At 45.5% G+C, this 24,642-nt stretch overlaps 1 protein-coding gene across 1 annotated transcript in view; it reads right to left on the bottom strand.

Moving 5' to 3' along the window:
• LOC8052053 (Down syndrome cell adhesion molecule homolog) overlaps positions 1 to 24,642 on the bottom strand; it is a 244,907-nt gene that overhangs the window by 125,425 nt on the left and 94,840 nt on the right. The window contains exon 5 of the mRNA XM_042286473.1: positions 2,318 to 2,473. Within this exon, the coding sequence (XP_042142407.1) occupies positions 2,318 to 2,473 (156 nt within the window). The remainder of the gene's footprint in view (positions 1 to 2,317; positions 2,474 to 24,642) is intronic.

Genomic DNA, 24,642 nt, shown 5'->3' on the forward strand with positions numbered 1-24,642 from the left:
TTGTAGAAAGTATTACGAATAAAATGGCGAAATAAAAATGATACATTTTCGAGAGAGTCAGGCACACCGAGAGATGTCTAGGAAAGAACTGGAGCGTCCGGGCGAAAAGGGACATTGTCAAAGCAGGCGTTTCAAAGCACGTCGCGGGAAATCAATAAATTAGCGATGCGTGCCAAACGGCCTGTCGATACCGGCCGACGACCTCATCATCAGCACGACGCGTTTCCTTCTTTGAAGCCTCTCAGAAAGGGAGCGGTCACCTGCAAATGACCCCAAAAGTGTTGAAACTTGGAACGTCACAACCGTCATCTCGGAAGCGTATTTTTATGTGGATTGTCGTTAGATACGCGACCTCTCATATGCTTCCTGACATGTCCGTTCCTGTAGGCCCCTGACTTGATAAGTAGGGAAAGAGCAATGCGAAGTACCGCATTCACTCGAGTAATAGCCGCACTATTTATGAACAAGGCCCTTGCGTCTGCTTTACCGTAGAGTACATATACAGCCAATCATCGCGTTGCGCAAAAATAGCATAGCGGATAACTACACTCTAAAAAAGTCGTGCGCGTCTTCTTCCACGCACAACACTCGAAGGGCCAATCAGCGCAACTTACGGAGGCAGCTCAGCGAATTACAATGCCGAAACATATGTTTCGGCATTGTAATTCGCAAAACGCAGTCTGACTTGGGACATTAAGCAATATAAGCGTGACGTTTTGCATTGCGTAATGTCACAGCTCAGACTGCGGTTTTTGGTCTAAACATATGTTTCGGCATCGTCATTCGCTGAACTGCCTCCGTAAGTTGCGGTGATTGGCTCTCCGAGGGTTGTGCGGGAAAGTCGACGCACGGACATTTTTTAGAGTGTAGATCGAGAACACAATTCACCATACAAATGCAATCTTCACACATGGTATCTTCGCGCGAAGACGTTATCTCTGTCCTGTAAGCCGCTGGAATCATGCTTCTGATCGCGGTGATTGGCAAGCCGCGTGCTCCGCGGTAAAGCAAACCCTCAGGTGTTCCTCATAAACAGTGCGGCTATTACTCGAGTAAATACGGCATGTATAAAAACTAGGTATCGAGAAAGTGACGGGTCAATATTCCCGACCATGTGGCCGACGCTACGACGCTGTTTCAAAAGGCAACATTGTTATTGCAGGAGTTCGGGCTACGGCTATTTCCGGCATTTTTAGAACTAGCTATCGCTCACCAATATAATGGTCGCTTCACTGCGTGCTTCATGTATCCAAGCGATCTGTATTTATCTAGGCTTGTGGCGGGCGGGTCTCGCGGATCGTTGCTTGCAGTTTGCTAATGGTAAATTTCGGCAGGTTGCGAGGCTGGAGCCCGCATCATAATTTATATTTTGAGCTAGCTCGATGTTACCGGCGAACATTGCTTGGAAGACGTCATCGAGGGGGCCGAGGCAATCAAAACAAAACGGCGCACAGTAATGATTGGAAGTGAAGTCAAACAAAGTTCCACTTCAAGATAGGCCTAATGACGTATATTCCCGTATGTAGTCGATCGATTGCGTTTTATACTTCCACTTTGCCGTAATGACGGATGTCTAGGCTTGTCGCTTTTGTTTGCGATGCAATAATGTTCCGCAGTAAAATGAGCGAGCATGCTTGTCTTGCATCAAAAAGAAATAAACAGAACACTCTGACCTGATATTAAGTATCGTATCAGCTGGAGGTATGCCGATATTGTTTTATATATCGCGGACACAATGTTTTTAATAGCTGGGCCATAACTCTTTTTCAGTGATCCTGAGCAGATATATACCCTTCTTTCCACCGTCAGAATGAAGCCTATAAAATAACAAAAACACCGATACTTTCTACAATTAATTACACGCTGATAAATCTACAAAATTAATAAAAATCCGCTCGGAGCTTCGATGGCTGACCCTCATTAATCAATTTCCCAGCGCTGTTTTCGATTACATAAGCACGCTACATTGTTTAACGGTAACGTGTGCAAAATAGAATAGCCTCTAAATATATCCGTTGAGATCCGAAGCTAACCTAATAACTAATACTGTTATCTCTTATACACTGCAATAACAAGGATACAAACGCCAGAGTTCTCTATTTTCATTACTTTGCTCTCTCGTGATTAGTGTGGTTTGGATAATTCACCGCATCGCACCAATCAAAGGCGGTGGAGTTGGTCGGGTGTGTCGTGCCTACGAAATAAAGTTTTGAAATGCCAGCTCAGTTTGAACTGGTAGCAATTTATTGTCAATGTCACAATTAACTCCCTCTAGCTTAGATATGCTGTGCGGTCAAGGTAGTCGGACGGTACTCACCAGTAATGATGACCTTTCCCGCGGTGGCGCTCATGTCGCTAGACCCGGTCAAGATGTTGTGGACTTGGCAACGGTAGCCTCGGAAGGTGTCCGCGGTCTTCACTTCTCGGATGATCAGCTCTCCCGTGGGCAGCATCAGGTACCGGTTCTCGATCCCTGTCACGTGACAGAAACACAAGATTGACTCAAATTTGAAGGCTGTACAAAAGGTGTGCCATATACCACATCGGTGTGCACGATCGCAAGTAAGCTCAAGGTCAATATGAGCCCAAACATACGGGCGAGCTTATCTTGAGGCACACATCAAACCCCAAAGCTGCCTTGGTATATCAAATATAAAAGATAGAGGTCGGATATTTGGTAAATTATTAGAAAACTGATAGCGCCAAGGACACGAAAACGGGCCAGTGCGTGGCGATCTCCTTCTTATGTCTGTAATTTTGGCGTTTTCGGTATTGTAGTGTTTACGAGGTATGTACAAAAAGAGCTAATAGCCTAAAATATGCAGATGAATTTACCGTACTTTACCGAATGAAACCAAATTTGTGCCCATTACCTGAAAAATGTAATGGATTACAATTAAATATTACCGAGCCTCAAATGTAATGGATTACCGTTACAAATTACGTTCCCTGAAAAGTACCGGATTACGTTACTTGTTACGTTACCAACTACATTCAAGTTAATTTTCCCGTCCACTTCAGCAACACTACTATTCGTTTCTCGTACGCTAGCATTATGGTAGTCCTCGTAAAAATAAAATATTGCATTTAAAAGAATGAACGTAGGTGCACTCTGTCCACCTGCAAGCTGACAAGACAGCGAAAGCTGCAACCACACCCACCATCCCGCTAGCTTACAGCGACCGGAAATGATGCCTGGAATTCTGCAGACAAAGCTAGCGGTGCGCATGCTCAATAGCAGCTTCCACACTCGCTATGAGATCAAGAAGGCAACGCCTACTCGGCGTTCTCTTCTTGATTTTTGTTTTTCGCGTATTTGTATGGGCCTTGCACGTTTCTCTAGTGGTTCTAATAACCGGTCTTAAAAAATATTGTGTTTCCTTTCCGGTTATTCTTCTGTTCACGATGTTTCATATTTGGCAAAACTTGCTATTTTTATGCTGCTGAATTACCTGCTCATATTGCTCCAGTTTCTGTATTATGTTCGTATTTTTAAAAGCACCGACTAATTAAAGTAATCCGTTGCAATATTTCGTAACGAAATTACTTTACAAATTACTGCCATAAATAAAGCAACGTGGTATTTACAAAATGACTTGAAAAAGTAACGGAAAAACGTCTCAAGTCTGAATGGAACAAAGCTTACGGAGCCACAGAAGGAACTTTTTCTTGCCAAAGCCAGGATTTGAACTTTGGGTCCCCAATATACCGACGGGTTTGCTATATACGAAAAAAGAGAGAAAAGAACTAGGGTATGTACAAAAAAAAAAAAACAAAAAAAAACAGGCATATACGTGTAAAGATTATCAGATGTGTACGAAGAAGTCCCAGCATATATAAATATTTCGGTTATATAATCACGGCTAAAAATAGTGGCTCAATCATCCAATTTTGCTTTTTCTGTGAATCTCTCTGTAGTAAGTCTTGGACACTGCAAGCATTTTACAAGTTGCGATCGACCGTTCACGCTTGTGGTACCTGGATGTTTGACAAAACCTGAGTGCTAAATTTACACGGCTATGAGCTCACACTGTATCTTAAATTCTCTCTGTAAGTAAGCGAGTGAGACCAAGGGAAATTTATTTCTTGTTCACAGGGAGACTTTTCGCAACTGTGTGTGGTATATTATAGCTGACGTGGTAAGGGCAATTGTCATCTTTACAAAATATGGGAACGAGTTTTGAGTAGCAAATTGTCATTGACCTCGCACTCTAAAGCTATGGATAACACACCTGGTTATTTCTTGTATTTATAAGACACCGGAGGCATTTGGTGCATTTAATAGAGTGTTCACATTCCTCATTTAACGAAGTAATAAACAAAAGAACAACGCTCTGTAACGCAGAAACTTAGCTATCATGTTAATACAAAAACATATACTATGTTTTCAGCGAATATAGATCGGCCAAATATCGCTGATAAACAAAACATGTTGCTGACTGTTTTATAACGAAAAGACGCGGAATTTGCCAGCCATTTAACAGTTTACCTTTCTAGCTATTGCCTAGCTATCCAAGCTCCCATAAAATTTTTGTAGCATTGAAAATATGTGTCTAAGTTTGATAGGATGAGTAATCCGTGAGCGTCGCTTTGTCTATTTCTAATCTATTTGAAGCGTTCTTTTATTTCACTTGAATCGCGAGGCTGTGTTGCCAATCTGTTTGTGTCTGTCTCTTTGTTTTTTGTTATCGCTGGATATTGAATTGCATGTCGATGTTTTGCTAATTATTTGTTAATTCTATTTCTAAGTTTCATTTTTAAAGCTGGAAATCGAACTGCATACAAATTTTGTTATTTTGCTTGCGCTGCACAAATTTCAGGATGCTTGCCGCGCCGTCAAGCTGCCTCTGTGACCAATTTTTCCCCAGGTTTCAACTATTATATACTTAATACCTAAAGCAAATAAATCATTTTAAATCGAATCAAACAAAAATATTTATTACTCTAGCCTATCTAAATTGCCAAACGTTTAGTGATAAAAAAACATATTGGAGATCGATAGATCACATAAATTAAGAGTCGTCATAAAAAAAATAATGTAAACAAAAAAGCAGCCAAGAAGCAGCGTCAACAAACAAGAATACTTTACGATACGGAAACTCTGGCGCCGGCTCTCAATGTGCTGCATCTCCGACAGGCGTCGCGGGAAAAGCGCAAAATCGGAGCTAAAATGGGTTAAGCGGAATTATATTTGCTCGAAGAAGGAAGAAATGCGCCCGCTTTAAAACCGAGTTTGCTTTATTTTACGTTTATCGTTTCGAAAGCGGCCCTCAGTGCGGAATCACAGAAAGCGGAGATGCGCTCCAAGCGAACCGCAACGAAGGCCCGGGAAGAGAAAGCGGTGGGGTTCGCGGGAGAATTCGGGAGAAATCGGGAGGAGTTCTCGGGAAGAGAAACGCTTTTTAAACGCCTCGCTTCCTTCCGGCGGCCATTTTGCCACTTCCGAGGCGCTCCGAGCGTAGCAGGGCAGCTAGTTTCCGTACGGGAAAAAAAACAAAAGTAACGCTGAAGCTCAAATCCAAATTTTTCGTCGGTTGTTCCTAAAATTACATTGCAACCTCCACGGTGCGAAAAAAAAGAAACAACCTAACCTCGAAGTAAAGGGGAAAAAAAGCGTGATGTCGTGGTAACAAATTACGCGAGATTCTGCAAGGGCTAAAAAATACATAGTATAAAAAAGTTCGTTCATTTTTTGCGTTGTAAGCACTCGGACATGTACTTGTGTTAAGTTCCACCGTCTGCGATATCGTAGGCTACCTTGCCGACCGCTCCCTTTAATGAGATACTGCAATAAAACAATAACTCTTTTTGTAATAACCAGATGACACACGACTATCAAACATTATTTTACCACAAAAAAATGTTTCGCAATATTTACGTTGCTAGACGCACTTAAGGTGCAGAAGGTGGAGGGCGCTAAGCCCCGCCCCGTGCCTATAAGCTACTTACATCTTTCATTGGCTGGACAAATGATTGTTGTGCAAAAGGTTCGCTGTAGGTATCGATCTCCGTGCCGTTATAACGTATTATTCGACTTTAATTTTTATGTTTGAGAAGCAAATATTCAAGATCGAGTCACAAACTGTTTCCAAATGTATTCTGAGATGCGTCTCCCGCATTGGTTTGAAACGTCAACAAACATGGCTGTCGGCGTTTGCAGAGTGATGAAGGGGCGTAGCTCGCCGGACTCGTCAAGTGTTATGAGTTTGAGTCGTTCTGATTTAACAAAGACGTTTAAAGAAAGATCTCCTCAACTAACGCAGTTTGCAGCAAACAACTGCCGCAAGTACGCGCCTTCGAAAGTGCTTTATGAATGCTTGTTTTCGTAGCAGGGATTGTCTACCTTAGCGTCACAGATCAACTCGTTTGATCGATCTGGCTCGATTTCTTTCTTTGCGCGTGTTGATGCTGAATGAATATGTTAGCCCTCGCAAATGCGGCCCTGCTGCTTTGTGCATCGTGCAACCGTCGTGATCGCGACCATGGTTTCCATACCGAGAAGATACCTACGGAGGTGAGATTTTGCGAACGATTTGACTGGAGGCAATCGGGCGTTCGACTCGCATCTTGTTTGTCTAGGTACGTTCCCGTCATTCCGCCTCGTAAGGCATATACCGCATGTTTCGGGCTACAGCCAGCATCTGGTGTATAGGCCGCAGAAGCCAATTTCGGCCGAAAAAATGATAGTTTTTGCTCAGATAGTCCGCAGCCGGTGCATTGTCCGCATGCCGTGCACAGTCAGTATCTGGTGCTTAGTCGACACGAAACTCTTCTCACACAGTGCACACCTTGACAAATGTCTGCTTTCTTAGCTCACCGAGAAACTTGCATTATAGATAAATTATCGTTCACATACACTTTCATTCACAAAATTCGTCACGTCTCGTCATCGATTTTGAAAAACAAAATTCCTGCATAGGCCGCTCGCGTAGTTAGTCCACACACCGCCTAAACTTTTTAACTTTTAAACATGTATAGTCCGCCCACTATAGCCCGAAAAATACGGTAGGTCTCAAGTTTTGCAGTGCACCTGACCTGCTAAAGCGAATATTTTTGGGTCTCGTTTTAATTCTGCGTCCAGATGCTCCCTCGCCTTGCTCGCTGATACTATGTGAAAAAAAGAAATAATAACAAGAACAGGCATGTTGCGAGGACTGCATATTTATTTTTGCTGAATATTTTAGTTCTCGGCCGCTTATTGCCGCACATTGATTGACGTTGACAGACGCTTGTATGGTACTGCCGCTCGTGCTTGATGGAACGGTAGAACGCCGTTTTCACAATCGCGCCTTCTGAGCGTTGCGGAAGTTTTTAGACGGGGGCGAAATATTAAACGGACGAAGGCGAAAATGGACGCCGACGCGGAGCTTTCGTGCTTGCGTCTCATGGGCATTGCAGACGACGGTAGACGGTGAGGAAATAGCAGACGACCTCGGAGGCTGCCGCGTATCTGATGGCACGACTACCAGGCAGCGTCGGACGCCAAACTAAACGCACCGAATGTAGCGAAAACGATACACCAGGCATGTTAACGTGTTTGGTTGAGCTGCTCAGAGCCAGCTAAGCCAGTCCAGTACCAATGGGCGGGGCCACTGATTTGTGGGAGGGGCTTAGATTGGGTCATGACCTCCATCTAAACTGTGTCTAACAGCATATATATTCTGCGAAAAATATTTGTTGTGCCAAAATTATGAAAAATGCGCGTCCTGAATAAGCTTAATTTTTTTTTTCATTGCAGTATTTTTATAATCTTGTGCGTCACTGTATGAATTCATCTAGAAAATATGAACGCGAAGAGTTTTAATACATTTGCCACTCTCCTTAATTGCTTCATTCGAAGCGCGTGGTTTGCGGATTTTCGACAACACTACGTGAAAAAAAAAATTAGGAAAATTTTGCAGTTAAAAAGCATTTAACTAACTTTAAAGTTTGAGTGAAAGCCGGGAAAAGCGGCGATTGAAAAATAAACGAATACTGAGGCAGATATTTTAATCTAAACCATAGGCGGATGGAGAATATAATAAGGGACGAAATTCTTTCAACATTACGTTTAGATGTTTTTTTAACAAGCTCGTTGGTGTGCGTTTTATTCTTGCAAGTAGAGAAAGTTATTTCTTTCGTGACGGTGTGCCATCTAAACATTCAAGTTCTGCGAGGTTGACAAATGGGCGAGCGGGACCTCTGCATTCCGACAGACTGCAATCGTTGTCTGCGTTTCTGCCTTCGGTATAAACGGGAATGGTTTCGGCGAAGAGCCCGAGCAAGCGTATTATGTGTGGGTCAGCTGTTACTGTCTTTTATGCTTGTATTGCAACATTGTCTATCGGACAAGTTTGTCTCTACGTACGTCGAGAAAATAAAAAGGCGAGTGTCTCTAGCCTGCACGAGATAATTGCTGGTGGGTAGTAAAATTGTACACTTAATATTTTTCTTTCCGTGCATAACTGTCAGAGGTCACAGGCGTCACAGGTGTGTGACATATTTAGTGTTGATGCTGTTTTTGGCACGAGGAAATATACTAAAAATTCAAAGGCTGTCTTTGATATCCTTTAAAAGGCCAAAAAACGAATTTAGAAGAAAACATGTTTCAGAGTTATAAATACAAACATGTATTTAATTCGATTTAAACAAGTTTTTTTTTTTAAATACGTACTTGATACTTGAGGTTGTTACCAAAATCTAGGATCGACTTTTTTAGTTTAGCGGGAGTGTCAGTTACATCACCGTTTTACGTGGTACTTCGCACATTGACGAGTTTTTAAAATTATTTCCACCTGGGGTTAACAAGAATGGCCAGGTTATTGATTCGTAAATGTTCAGTTTTACCATCATCAGCGGTGGAAAAAAGATAACAAAATTAAGCCAAGGTTTATCACTCGCGTTATCTTTTGGTGTCATTTACGAAGGCGTGTCTTTAGAACCGTGAACCGCTTGAAGCGCCTTCTCCCGCTTGAGGCGAATTTTGTATTTAAGCTTTTTGTATTTAATATGCTTATTTAAGATGTTTACCGAACAAGCCCAACAGCTAATTTTAATTGAGGCGAGTGTTACAACTATGATGTAAAAGTCACTAATACGAAAATATTGGCGTAGCAATAAATATATTTGGTGGATAAGGTAACGCGAGTTTGCTCGAACTGCCGTCGACAATACATAGCAAAATACAACTATAATAAAATAGGTAAATAAAATTGAGGTGTGAAGAGTGTACAAAAATTCGCCGGCAGGCCGGATAACCTGAAACTGCTATACTCTTAAACTTTGTTTCACAAATAAAACAAAGCGCAGTCGACGTATACTATACACTCCGTGCGACGCGACTGGCGCGCCGCCGCGCGGCCGGTACCGAAAGTAGGCAGTGAGAACCACAGAGAAAACGAAACCGAAACCACGCCGCGTACGTTGGTACGCATTGAAGTCGGAGCGGTGCGGTTGCGCTGGGTTCACTGCATGAAGTGCTGCCTGTGCTGCCTCATTAAGTGCTTCAATAGTTATGCGTCATATCTCGTGGGGACAAAGTTTGACAGTTTTTCACCTCGCCGATGTTTTGTGGGACAGCGACAACGATGGAGCCGTGCCGTACGACGGGAGAAATTTGATCTCCCGATCATGTCTGCCACTGTGTCGGCACGGCTGACATATTCTACACTACCGCTTTGCGGTCTGCGTTTGTTTTCGTACCAGTAGCGCCTACATGTGTCAGCGCCGATGGGACGACCTGAAATGCCATCCCACACTCGCGGGTATGCAGTGCCACTTTCGTTGAAGGAATGCCCTCTAAAGAAGTTTCGTCCACATCGTACGTGTCGATGATATTTCCGAACAAGTATGGCACGCAATCTGTACTTTATGAAGAAAGATTTGAACGGTAAAAAAATGTGACAAACATAAATCTAAAGAAAACAACAATGAAACTTGGAATCACTGGAGAATCGACGTTTGAGTATAGAAGTTTATGTGGTGCGCTTTCTTTCTTGATCAGCTTCTTTTTGGATGTGGAAACGCTGACACCCCGAGTTCTGTCGACAACATTTTTTTTTTCTCGGCTTTAGAGCCACCTATCGCAAAGTGGTTCGAACTGGGAGCACCGTCCACTGGTCCCTTCCTACCTGTAAAGTGTGCACCTCCCATGATGAGTGGTATTATCTTGACAGCCTTTGACGGTCAAAGCCAGTTCCCATTTAGTTACGCCGCCAATCTAAATTTCCACCTGGTTTCGCTATGCCGACTCTTTTTGGTATAATAAGTGTTGTGTCAAGTTACGGTCATGTCAAAGTACCTGTGCGCAGAAAATCAGCACCTCGCACAACAGGTTATTACACAACAGCTGACCGCAAAAGCCCTTGACGTCCATAACATGTGTTGGCCGACAACTTTGTTTTCTCGGCTTTGGAACCACCTTTCGTAAAGTTGTTTCAATTGGAAGTACAGTCCACTAGTCACCTCCTACCTGTAAGGTCTCCACCTCCCACGACACGACCAGTGGTATTCTATTGACAGCCTTTTCATGGTCAAAACCGTTTCCCATTGAGTTACGCCGCCCAAACCGAATGTTCACCTGGTTTCCCTATGCCACCTTTTTTTTTTTTTGTATAATAAGTGCTGTGTCATGTTATTGTCAAGTCCAAGCACCTGCGTGCCCTGAACTGCACTTTGTACAGCCCGCTATAGACAACATTCTGGGTCCAATAATGGATATCCCGTACAGCTTTATTAGAGCGCAGCTCTTAGGGGCCCGTTCCCGGCTTGAGCGGCGTCGCCGTCGGCGTCGGCGTAACCAAGGTCATCCCAAGGTCACGTGACCCCCAAGGTCACGTGACCCCTCCCAAGGTCATCTCAAGGTCACGTGACCCCACGTGACCCCCTGAAGGTCACGTGACCCCTCGAGGTCACGTGACCCCTTCCAAGGTCATCTCAAGGTCACATGACCCCAAGATGACCCCACGTGACCCTTTGAAGGTCACGCGACCCCCAAGTCACGTGACCCCTCTGAGGTCACGTGACCCCCGAGGTCACGTGGTCGCCCCCCCAAGGTCACGTGACCCCCGAGGTCACGTGACCCCTTCCAAGGTCATCTCAAGGTCACGTGACCCCACGTGACCCCCAGGTCACGTGACCCCTCTGAGGTCACGTGACCCCCCGAGGTCACGTGACCCCTCCAGGTCACGTGACCCCAAGGTCACGTGGGGGTCACCTTTGGGGTCACGTGGCCTTGAGGTCACCCCCAGGTCACGCCTCCCCGAGGTCACGTGACCCCCTCCCCGAAGTCACGTGACACCCCCCCCCCCGGAGCATATTAAAGAATGAGGGGAGGAGGAGGAGAAGGGGGAGGGGTCTACCCTCCCCTCAGTACCCTTCACTCCTCCTCCTCAAGAGCTGCGCTCCAATTCGGCGTTACAGGGATTTGTAAACGGCTTCCACTTTTTTCTTTATTCGTTAGAACCTAACTTTCACACCAGCTGTCTTAACGAAACTTGGCACACTTCGTGCACAAACTTAGTGAACATCTCACTCGCCTCCAATTTCATCGTTCCAGCAGTCCTACGTTTACAGCGACGAGCGAAATAAATTTCCCACTCAGAGCATTTATGGTGGCGGCCGTCTTGCTTTTGGGGAAATTGCTCCAACTCCTTTTTCGGCCGCAACTAGAGAAATTATCCCTAATAACGATTCAAGCTCAATATATAAGAAGTCGAGAACAGCTAAATGCCCTTCTGTCCCAGCACTCATGCAACGTCACCCACAACGTATCGGCTCGAAAAGCAAAAGTTTCGTCCGTGCGCGCTTCCGCCGCCACAGCTTGGCATGCGAAAAGGCGCCGCCGGCTGCTGAACGCGCCTCACTGTCGAACGCCAGCTCCTCCGCTAGCGGCGCTGCGCGCGTTTTTCAAAGCGCCCCCTATAGTTCCCGCACGGAGTGTATAGTCAATGAAGCCAATCAACCGGTGGCAAAAGTGAAACGTCACTGCGTTAATATTCTTTGTGCTTATGTTATCAACAATTAAAGGTTGGTTCACACACTTCAGCCTACTTACGACCGACTTCATGTGATAAGTTAACACTGACACGCTGGCACCATCTATAAGGCTACCCCGGAAATGCATTTCGCTAGAACGAAAGTTTCGCAGCATTTTTTTTTTGCTATTATTGCTGCACAAAGGGTACAATTGTAACGAGGTTGGCTGAAAAAAAAAATGCTGCAAGTTGCCAGCTTGACGTGTTTCAACGCCCCCAAAACTGAAGCTGAAGCTAGATCAATTGTCAGAAGAGATCAAATGTAGGTACTATCTATGGGAAGTGTTCGTTTATAAATTGCCAAAAGTTTTTCGAGTCAAGAAACAAATCATGTGCTGGGAATGCGCAGTGATTTTGAGCTTTTAGGTTGCGCCGCTGTTTTTTTTTTTCCTTTCACGACGCCGTGACGTAAAGGAAAACAAAGCATGGTGGGTCACCGGAAGTTCCCGGCGAAACGGAAACGGCGAAGCACAAGGGAATTTTATGTCCTCCTTATGTTAATATATATATTTTTTTTTTGTTTTTTTCAAGAATAAATTCGTTGACTTTTTTTTTTTTTTGAGCTCGCGAGTTTTGAGAACAGTGGAACGAAATTAGTCGAGTGAGTATCGAGAGAGACGGTTCGTTTTCTTTTATTCTTCTTCGTAGCGAGGGATGAGAAGACCTTCCGAAGGTGACTGTCGAAACGATTGTCTCTAGCTCCTATTATTTAATGAATGTCTCTTGCGACTAGCAATTTACGCAGGTTGCGAATTGAGAATCAGAACGGTGAGGTTCAGAGTGCAAACGGGACGGAAACAGCGATTTGGCTGCACTGGAAATGGACTCTCAGAGTGCAAACCTTCAACTGCAACGACAGACGCACACTCAGAAAAATAAAGAGAGAGAGAAAGAAAGAAAGAAAGAGAAAGAAACAGAAGACAAAAAATCCAGCTGAAATTGTGCCATGATATTGTTTTTTGTATATACTCAGTTCAGCCATTAATTATGTTGAACCTTGTTAAACATAAAAGGGAACGGTGGGACCAGGTTGTATTGTCAGTAGTCACTGGCGACCCAGGAAAGGCCATGCTGCAAGGGTTTTGCTCCATGATTGATTTTTCGGCGTTCTCAGCAGCCAATGTCGCAACTTGATTCGCAGCAGAGTCAACTTGTGCTCAGTGCTCGCCACGCTGTGAGCTCTGAGTGACTATATTCGTGACACACGAATGTCTTAATTTTCTGACTTTAGTATAAAATAAAGCACACCGTGTTTGATTCCACAGTTCCGAGACAACCCTATGGCTTCAGAAATGCCCGAATGTTCATGGTAATGCTCAGATACCCCAACATAAAATGGTCTACGTTATGTGGCGATATTCCATTGGAAAGCCTAACCTGGCACATGTTACGATATTTCTGTTAGCAATATTAAATGGCAAGTGAATACGATTTTCAAGCTTTCGTCGGTCTCCCGAAATCTGAACATAAAATGGCTGGTTTACATATTTACGTTTGAGTTTAATTGGCCGTGTTAACACAGCACCGCATAAAAGACAAGGCCTGAGAGTGACGTCATTACCAGTGGATCCCCGACCAAGCGGCAAACACAAGGAAGCCCGACGAGAGTATGAGCCACGTCACAACTGCGTTGCAGTCATCAAAATAAAACTAGCAGTAGGATGCCCGGTTTGCTCTTCGTTTCGCGCTTGTTTTTTTTCTGCACTCCACCGTTTCTGCAGTATGTATTCTGGGCTGCTCATTTAGTGTGAAAACGGATTTCTGGAATGTTGATCGTGTCTAGGACATGTTCTGCAAGCAACCGATTTTATCCGAAGCTTGCGGCGCCCGTCTTGGTGCGGCCGACGGACACGCAGCGACCAGCTCTACACCCTTTTTCGTCTGTGCTTGGTCTAATACAGGGTCTGTCCCAAACGTTCCCGGAATTGTTGTTTTTATAAATCATCTATTCAATATCAGTTTACAATCTTTTCAGAACTTTTCAAAGTAATCTCCCCCTGCTTCGATGCACTGTTGCCAACGCTGAACCCAATCACTGAAGGCGCCCTGGAAGCCGTCAACAGGAACCTCCTTCAGTGAGGTCGTCGCAGCTGCTTTTACCGTCTCCAGCGTCCCATGCCGAGTCCCTTTCAGGGTTCTTTTGATTCTTGGGAATAAAAAGAAGTCCGGTGGTGCCAGATCGGGGCTGTACGGTGGCTGGGGCAGCGTTGGCACACACATTTTGGCCAGCAACTCGGAGACAATGAGCGCGGTGTGGCTTGACGCATTGTCATGGTGCAAGATCCAGTTGTCGCAAATTTCTTTTCGGACTCGTCGAACCCTGTGTCGCAACCGTTTGAGCACTTCACAGTAAAACTCCTTGTTGACTGTTTGTCCCTGTGGCACGAATTCACTGTGAACCACACCTTTTCTGTCAAAAAACACAATGAGCATTGCCTTGATTCGCGATTTGCTCATTCTTGCTTTTTTCGGGCGAGGAGACTCCGGGGTGTGCCACTCGCTGCTCTGACGCTTTGATTCGGGATCGCACTCGAAAATCCACGTCTCATCCCCTGTGATCACTCTGTCCAAAAATTCTGGGTCTGTTTCGAAGCGTTCGTGCAATTCCTGACACTTAAACAAACGCTCTTCCTTCATCTCACTCGTCAGGACCTTTGGCACCATTTTCGCGCAGACTTTCCTCATTTGGAGATCCTCTGTTAAAATGCGATGAACGATTGTTTTGGGTATTTCACACTCATCTGCGACCATTCGAACGCTTAATCGCCGGTCCTTGTCCAAAACGTGACGCACTTTTTGCACCGAGTCATCCGTTTGTGATGTCGACGGGCGTCCCGAGCGGTCGCCGTCGTTGACGGACTCCCGACCTTCCCGGAACCTCTTGTGCCACATGAAAGTTTGGCTTTTTTTCATCGCGTCGTCGCCGTAGGCTTTCCGAAGCATTTCGAGCGTCTCCGCCCCGTTTTTACCTAGTTGCACACAAAACTTGATTGCATAACGTTGCTCCAAAAACTGGGCCATTTTTTTTCTCGACGAGGGTGCTGTAGATGCCTCTGCGCGGAGCGTGACCTGCCTCAGCAACTGATAGCAGACAACTGAGACCGGTCTCGTTTCGAAGCTTATATCCCCCACTAACTTCTCCACCTGAAGCCCCATCCCGCCAGGTGGCGTTGCCGACCACAAAAAATCATTCCGGGAAGTTTTGGGACAGACCCTGTATGACCCAAAAGAAGTGTTTTGACAGCAGCGTTGAATAAAAAGTAACAAAATGAAACAGTTAGGCATAGCCTCCTCTATACTGACAATGCCTGGCAGATAGCCACAAGACGCGGCCGCCGAAAGTGAAATGGTAGTGCGTCAGACAACTAATGAAAGTAGAGGCATGTAACGGGCGCCACGCTGCGGCGAGACGTCGATGCACACTTCTCCCGAGTGATTGAATGTCCGCTCGTGCTCCTCGCGTTCTTTGCGCTACCGCTTGTGTTCTCGTCGGGTTTGAAAAGTACGTTTCGGGACCTTGCCGCTGCAGAAGCTGTGCGATGACTACCAGAAATGATCTCTGCTACCAGATCCTTGCGCTCCAGATCTGCGACCGGGCACTCTACGGCTCCGTCATCGAATTGCCAGGCTTTGTATGAGCTAGGCCAACTGCGTCGATTCACTGACGCGCTTGTTTTTATTTATTCGCTTTGAAGTTGAAATGTAAAATCTCCAGCCAGGCTCTAGGTCTTGCACATGCTTCAGAGTGAAACGTAGGGATGACTAAAGGACGGTGCTCGTATGCAGCAAAGCGCTAATGTAGTGCTGCTCACGTGTCGTCAGGTACTTATCGTCTGCCACGAGGAAGAGTTTAGACGGTGCAATAGAAAGCCAGTGAACGCACGCGCTTAGCGCGACGTCAGCGCTATGCTTGTAGCGCTGCTCTGCATGTGTGAACTGGTCTTATTATTCTCAGTCGCGTTTGAAAAAGTTGCATGAAAATACGCCGGCGAGCACATATGTCCGTTCACACATCTCTGTTTTTTTACGCTTGAGATGGCACATCTGTGCTTTGCAGTGAGCGCGCAAAGCTACGTTTCTCCCTGGTTGTAACGCTACGTACGAAATCCGGATGTCCCGGTGACTTACGGTCGTACCTCGACTGCTCGATTGATGGTCCCTACACGGCCCATGAAGCAAGATTGTCCTGGTAACTCGCTATTGCACTTCGACGTAAGAGGTCGTAAGGAGGGTGATGCAACAATCAAAACACGGCGGAATATACGCAATGGCGTCGCTAAATGATTCGGCTCCTGGGGCCCACACGTGCCTGGGACACCTGGTACCAGGGTAGAAACGCCCCCCCCCCCCCCCTACCCCAGTGGCTGCGCCTCTGAATATATCTGTATATTTCGCAAGCATTACGATGTTCATGCGCACCTTTGAGTGTTGGGACCAGGGTGTAAGATAGACAGCTGGGGAAACGAGAGCCAAATGAGCGATCGGATTGTGTCCCCCTCAGTTTTCTCTTTTTCTGTGGCGCCATCTATGCGGAGCAGCCCGAACTCTCACTCCGGGTGGGCGACCGGTGGCGCCTAGCTAAACTGTTCGAGATGATTTCTCGTGGATATTCAATGGAGGACTGTCGTGCCCTCGGTTTATTTTGCGCCCTCTCCCATAGAGTTCCACGCAAATCAGATTCTGATTTTTTTCCTCTCGCCGCAGCGCCATCTGTCGCAAATCGGGGGTACCCGCAAGCAGACGAGTACACAATCCGGTCACGGTGCTGCGGTATGCTTCTATGGGCTGTTTCCCCACCTGTCTATCTTACACTTACACCCTGGTTGGGACACACAGTCTTTCGAAAGGGCTTGAAATCATTGCTGCCTTCGTGATTCATCCATCGGGAAGGCAAAACAGGTATTGCGCTATGACACCTGCGCTAATTTGCTTTGCAGCCTTTCGCACAGCAGTAGCTTGGCATTTTTACTTATGCATTTGACGCTCCACGTAAACGTCTAAAGTTATGGTCTGCTACAGCAATAGACACTCGGCGTGAGCGTCTGTAGCACACGAGGAAGTTCGGTGGCCGAGTAATCTACCGCAGCCCAGCTCGGAGCACGTGGAGCGAACGCACGCGCTGCAGAACCCAAAATCTTGAGTTCAATAACCACCCCTGCCCGTTTCGATATGGATGAGCATCGCAACTGCGTGCGGTCCCGTATCAATACTGCGTGGCACACGTTAAAAACCCCCAGGCGAGTGGTTGTACTGCACTCCCTTAATTGCTTATCTACGGCTGAGAGACAAGTCGCTCGTTGAAGGCTGTATAAACATACCCGCAACCAATTGTTTTGTAGCAGACGATGTAACAGATGATGACGCTCACCCGGGGTACCTAGGGGGCGCTGGATGGACTTTCTAGTGATGACGTTTAGAAGAGGAAACGCGCAGGCCTTCTCGTTTATGTGGTATTGGTTACAACCATCAAAGTCAGTGTATAGGACAGCATTAGCTGCCAGATTAGTGCTACGCTCTTCCCCGCGCTACCTCTCGACGCGATTGGTCTAGCGCGGTAATCTAGAAATCCACTGAGCTGGCTGAAGTTCTATATGAACCGCATGAACCAACTAGAGACACTAAATGAGCTTCGCTTAGAGTTTCGGCACTCTGTTCTCAAAATTGTTATAGGCGCCGTCATCTTGGTGCCTGTGCAGAGAAAACGCAACTGCCGATCGCCATTATTCAAAAGTGCGAAATCCCCAGCATTAGATTAGGTCTTAGAAAGCTCACGCATATAACTTTGCTCTATCGCGAACTCTTTAGACAATCTGGGAGGACAGAAAAGCGTTTGCTGTGACTTCAGATAAAGCTTCAGATAAGTGGAAACCATGATTTTAAGCCACAAGATGGGTAAGTGTGGTTACTCTGAAGAGTACCTTATATAGTGGCATTAGAGCCGATCAAGGCCGGCAATGGACCTTTTTCAAAAAGAAGTTTACCCTGTTCCAGTAACGAGCGCCGTCCGAGGATATGTCTTTGAGCTACCAGTGAAGCACCATGGTCCCCAAGAATTTACCCATGCTCTGCTTCGGCCTTTCCAAACCCTCGGCTGCCCAGCAGAAAAAGCGAGCCAAGTCAGTTCTCTGTATCTCAGCATGTGGCGCTTAGAACCAAACCAGAATAAAACCCCTCATATTTTTAAGGTAGCGCAATGTGCGTCGATGCACGAGGCACGTGCAACGTGTAGCCCTTGGGATGATCATGGCGACACAGCACTGAGCTAGGTTTCAGAGGTCATATTCTTTCCAAAAGTTGCGCGCGGCACCATTCCACAGATAACTTAAAAATGTTTATATATATATATATATTAAAAAAGTAACAAACGTTTCCGTAATACAAGGCGCAAAAGAAGGGGTTGCAGAGTCAAAAAAGCCGATGGCTGAAAAAAAATTGAAGGGGGGTAATTTTAATGATTGATAAGAACACTCCGAAACAATTTACAAATTGAGATGGACATGCTAAAAAGAAAAAAAGGCAAAGGGGTATACAAATGGTAAATATAAAAGGCCTCCGTCTTCTCTTTTCTTTTTCTAGATGTTTACCCAAGTTTGTAGATTGTTTCTCAGTGTTATTATCAAGCATTAAATGTAACCCTTTTTTTTTGCATCCATCAGCTGCTTTGTCTGTTCACCACCCTCTTTTGCGCTCTTTTTCTCTATATATATTTATAGAGAGAGATGTGTGTGTGTGTGTTTGTGTGTACGTGTTTCTGTGTTTCATAAATGTCGCGTGATTTTTTTTTCGTAAACAATGACACACGGCATCCTTGATACAAACGACACGATGGGATGTTTTTTTCAACACGCTCTACAAGGTTCGTATAAGAGAGTAGGCGCACGAATTAATACTTAAAACAAAAGTTTGCTGACTTTTTAATTAGCCAGTGAGCCATATCGAAAAGAATATATTGACTTGCTTAAATAATAGGGCTGTGAACAATACTGCGTTGACTTGTGTTCGTGGTTCCCAGTCATGCGCCCATCTTTGACCACGTGATCACGCTCCCTCCCATATCTACACGCAAGAGCAAGAGCAGGTGATGAAGGGAGAAGGTTGATTTGTCTGGTGAGCGCGTAACTCGGCTTGCCAAATATTTATAAATATTACGTGAGAGGCTGAGGAAAAGAAAGTAGTGTTCATTACAGACCTTTAACCATTTACGAACAAACAAAATATTTTTTTCGAAATTTCTGATTTGAGGATTTCGACTACGCCCTACGGAGAAGCCGTCGCTTCATTCTTCATCTCCCGAACCACGAAAAAAAAAAAAAAAAAAAGAAAGAAAGGGGATCGGTGCAGTGAGAAGACTGAGGATTCCAAAGAAATGTAAGAACAATAAAATAAAACATAAAAAGCGACGCTGCCAAGCCTCCTTAGAATCCTCGTAATATGGCAAGAGTCCTTCGGAAATTCAAGCAAAATATATTGAAATGTGAGGCATGCGCGGGCAGCACCGCACCGATTTATTAAGCTGGCCTCCCATTATTTCTATATTTTAAGATCTCATAAGCTCTGCGAACTTTGGTAATGCTAATATATCGAACGCTATTTGGAAGCCACTTGTAATAATGCGCATCACAGATAGTCGGTATTTATGTTGTGGACGCATACAGCGTGCTCATCGTGCCGTAGAATAATGTAGGAGGAAATTACCAGAGCTCATGCGCTACCCAGGCAAACAAATATGCCAGTCGTCGGCTCTTTGGGCTCGGGTTGAGAAGGTCAGGGGATGCGCTGCTGGCGCTTTTTTAGTCGCCGGTGGACCGGCAAGGCCTCGGCGGTCATTGACCGCCCGAATTCGTTAATAGGAATACAAACAGCGTTGAAAGCGCAAGGTTTTCAGCGCTCTGTTTGATTAAAAGGTTAAAACATCATGCGTAAAATAGACGCATAATTGAGATCTTCTAGTTTTACCCGAAAGATGACGACAGTGTAACCTTTGGTAGTAAATGGTGACAGGTCGTTCTAACGCAGTCGACCGTGGCTCAGATGCTCATGTGGAAACCGGCGCTGCGAACTTTGCTTTTGCCGTAGTCATTTTGCGGGGCATGTTACCGGCTTCTTCTGGGATGGGCCCGTCCCATTGATTGGTGTCAAAATAATTATTATAAAGTTTATTTGCATCAGAAAGGACATGATGCTGGAAGTCTCCAAAAAGAAAGCTGTCACTTTGACAGCTTGACAAATCCGAAGTCCCTCACAATAACAAATTCACAGCGTGAATAATATGTTTGCTTCGAGGGCACAAACTCCGTCAACACTTACGCGAAGCAACTATTGACAAAGCAACCCGAGGAAATCATAGCTAAAATTTAGTGGGGTTTAGAGTCACTCAACAAAATTTATCCGTGCCACCACCGAAGTGACTCTTCCGTTTGGTCGACTAAAGTAGCCGAAGTTAAAGCGAGTGAAGCCAGATGCCTTTTTGAGACAGAACAATTTCTTCTTTGATGAACATTCAAGGAACAAATTTTGCGTTAGCTGCACGGTCGTCATAAACGCAGACGATGTCGCGAGACACCCCGGCAAATCACTGTCGCAATCCCGATGTAGTTTCCTGATCACCCCGTGATGCAACATGGCCGAAGAAAAAGACACCCACCATCACATCGTTCGACCATCGCGGTGTCTAGTTTCTCGCGTCTCCGTGCGGTCGCCAATCTTAGCTTGACCTTAGCTCACCCTTGGCGAAAGGCGGTGTGGGTTGCGCTCGTGACAAGTTAGCATTGAATGTCCTCCATTTCCTGGCGCTTCTCATTTCCGCTGTGCTCGACTCTGGTCGCGGGTTTCGCAAAGAGGGGACGAAAAGTATAATCTCCCGACTCGTCCAACCCTCCCGGCGCAGCGATACGCAAAGGCGGGGTCAGTCAGATTCTACGAGCCCCTAGGTCAACATCATATCCGATCACGAACTGAATCTTTTTTTTTTTTTTTCTTAGACCTTGAACCAACGTTTGCGAAATATCTAAAACTTCCCAGGAAAACAAAGGGACAAATATTACTGAAAACAACATCAAATGGCAAACAAACCCGTAAAAGTGCGGGCGAGCTGGTGCGGATAAATCATGATGCATAAACCTTGAGGCTGGGATGGAAACATGATGATAAATTAGAAGCGACATAAGAAAGGTCTGTAACCTTGTTTTTGTCCATTCTAATTTATCTTCAAGCTTCCATCACAGTCTCTGAGCATAAACTTCATGAATAACATCAAAAGACAGAATTTTCCATAAGTGGTATTTCCTGGGCACCATAATTGAGCACAAGTTCATATCGAATTCTCTGAACGATACCCCGCTTATCTTCCGAGAAGACTCACAATCTTAGGGGTGTGAAGCGCACGTTCTAAAAGCGTTATGCAAGCTCATTGTGAGCTCGCGCTCTGGCACAAGTATGGTTGCCGGTAAATACCACCTAGAAACATTTCCAAAAAAAAAGGCTCCTGGCCGGATGCGTTTTCAGTGTACGAGCGTATGGCGCGTGATTTGCTCAACTTCCGAAGCGACGAACATGCGCCTACTAAGATGAGGAGATCACACGCTAGGCTGAGGACTTGTACATATTGGAATGTGCACACTCTGTTCACCTGCAGCCAATGCAAAAAACGAGGCCACGAGGACGAGGTTTGAAAGTTTCTTCCACAGAACAAGCGCTCACGCTAAAAAAGCACGCCTCAAAGCCAGAAGCGCGGGCTAGCTCGCGCTTTTAGCATTGGATGTAGTCTCAGCTTAAACCGGTGTATATGGTAGGGCTGTTCAGAAAGTATGCGACCTGAATTATTTCAGAAGAAACAAATGAGCTGCAACAGGTGTCCTTGGTTGAGAGGTAGAGGGTAGCTTCATGGGCATGCATGCGCGAACGTTTTCACGTCCGCAAATAGCGTCAGTCCTGGCGCTCGGTCTGTGCGAGTGAGGGAGTGTATTCAATGTTGGTCGGATTTTATCTTGCGAAAATAAACGGAGAGGAATAAACTAAACACAAATATTGCATCAAATTAGGCGATAAGCACGGTGATACTCAAGTGGAAACCAGTCAAAATATCTGCCAGGCGTTTCAGGAGTATTGTGTGGAAATTGCGAAAATTGCGCGAGTTAAAGAGTGGAACAACCGGTTCAAATATGGCCGCACGGTAGTGGAGAGCAATTAACGTTCCGGCAGGACCCCAACTAGCAGGAATTACGACGTCATTGTCCAAGTGCACACCTACAAACTTCGTTCATGTAAGACAGTCCGAGACCATCCGAGAACTTACGGATGAGATGAGAATAACTACTGACTCGGTGTCTTCTATTTTGAGCGAGAATTTGTCCTTGCGGAGCGAGTCCGCAAAATTCACGCTGAAGTTGCTAGGGCTAGAGAAAAAAGAATTCCGTCCGCAAATCTCACAGGATATGCTGGACTCCGCAAATGGCGTCCCCAACTTTCTGAACACCGTTGTTACTGGTGATGAGTCGTGGGTTTACTGGTACGACTAAAAAGCAAGGCGCAGTCGTCAGAAAAAAAAAAAAAAAGATTAAACGTCCCCAAACTAACAAAGAAAAAAAAAAAACGTGAAAAGAAACGGCAGGTGCGCCGCAATGCCTAAATGATGTTCACCGTTACCTTCGACTTGCATGTGGTGGTGCGCACGAGTATGCGCCACAAAGTCAAAACGTCACAAAAGAGTGCTACCTGGAAGTCCTCCGTCGTCTCGAGAATGCTGTGCGCTGCGAGACCGAATCTGTGGGAAGCGGGAACTTGGCAGCTGATTTATGAGAATGCATCAGCTCATTTCTCGCATCTGTTTCGGAGTTTCTTGGCAAAACACAGCACTGCTGTGGTTTGTCATGCTCCCTGCTCTCCTGACATGGCTCCTTGTTATTCATGACTCTACATCAAGCTGAAAATGACGCTGAGAGGAACCCGATTGTAGTCATGAGAATACAATATGCAGAATACAAAAAGCACAAATAAACTAAATTAAAAAAAGACTTTTTAAAAATGCTTTTACCAATTACAGGAAGTGAGGACGATTCCAAGGACAGTATTTTGAAGCGAATTAGGGTATCAGACCTCCTGATAAATAAATTATTTTTTCCCGCCTAAGGTCGGATACTTTTTGAACAGCCCGTAGGGGTATAGAAGCAAATAGCGCGAAATTCGAGCAGAAATGTTGTTAGAAGGCGTACGTTCTTTAAAGCTCCGTTAGAGAGACTGAAAATATTCGAACAATTACTACAAAATACTAGACAGATTGTTTGAAGAGCCGTCTTCCCTTCTAAGATGCATATACGTCTCAATCGAAGGATTTTTCTACACGTGCTGCTCCTTGGCGAAGTGCGGCCTCTTCACCAGTGTATTTGTAAGTATAGAAGACAAACGTTACTATTGTCCCTTGAGTAATTTCAAGTTGTGTAACAGGTTTGTGTTGTTTGCCTGCCCTGGCTTCACGGCTGTCATAGAGTAAAATATACCGAATTGGAGAAGGCAACCATATGCAAATACTGAAGAATTGAATATGCACGTATATTTGGTTGAGTGGTTTGTAAATTGGCCGACTTAAAACATACTTGAAAAAAAAGTGAAACGTACTTTCAGTCAAGATTTTAATGCGCAATTACTGAAGATGTGATCCAGATATTGGAAACCCCTACTCACTTGCGGACCTTCTGTTCAGATCCTCTCTGTAGAATTTTACACTACGGCATGCATTTCGTCAGCACCCTCTGTATTTTTGTTTACCATCCAGGATTGTTTTATTTTGCTCTCGGTTCGCTCTTATTCCTTCGTTATCGTTGCTAAGTGCGCACGGACGAGTTCCCCGTCTGCGGCGCTTCGATCTTGCTTCGCGTCAGCGTTGCTCGAGCATAACATCGGCGAGGAGCTCTTTGCAGCGGAAGCGAAGGGGCTTCTTGTACGCGTCCGAGTGTTGACGGAGGGCTCCAGTTTGCCGCCGAAGCGCTTGTGCACGACATACGTCCGAGACTCGGAGCACTCGCCTCCTAATGCGTCGACGGTTTTTCGCCCGGGGCGATCTTCTTGCGTGGGATGTTCCTTGCGGTCCCAAAACACCATCCGTACGCACGCACAAAATTGACACACGCACATAAAAACACGCGCGCGCGCTCGCACAGAAAAAGGCACATGGAGACCCACGCACGCAAACAAACCAACACAGAAGCACAAACATGCGCGTACAATTATATACAGGCGCGCCCGTACGCACACGCATACACACACGCGCACACACACATGTACGCCCACACAAGGGCGCAGAAGCCCACACATATGTTCACGTACACGCGAACATACACGCGCACTATCACGTGCAAACTCCTTCACGTTAGCACACACACACAAACAACCGCGCGTGCACGTGAACACACGGATGCTAATTGTGGCACCATGAAAAAGTTTTCCCCTTGGACTCTATATACTCCGTTCACCCTACAGCCGGGGTAACACCCGTACCTGTACCAATGCCTGCAAATTTCTGGATATTGATATTTGCCTCTGAGACCGAAGTGGTAGTGAAGCTCATGTTCGTCCTATGTACAAATAATTGCACACGACGATAATGTCAGGTCAGGTCACGTCGGCTGCCACA

This window comes from Ixodes scapularis, unplaced genomic scaffold (genome assembly GCF_016920785.2).
Source record: "Ixodes scapularis isolate PalLabHiFi unplaced genomic scaffold, ASM1692078v2 PGA_scaffold7__128_contigs__length_106722199, whole genome shotgun sequence".
NCBI lineage: Eukaryota > Metazoa > Arthropoda > Arachnida > Ixodida > Ixodidae > Ixodes > Ixodes scapularis.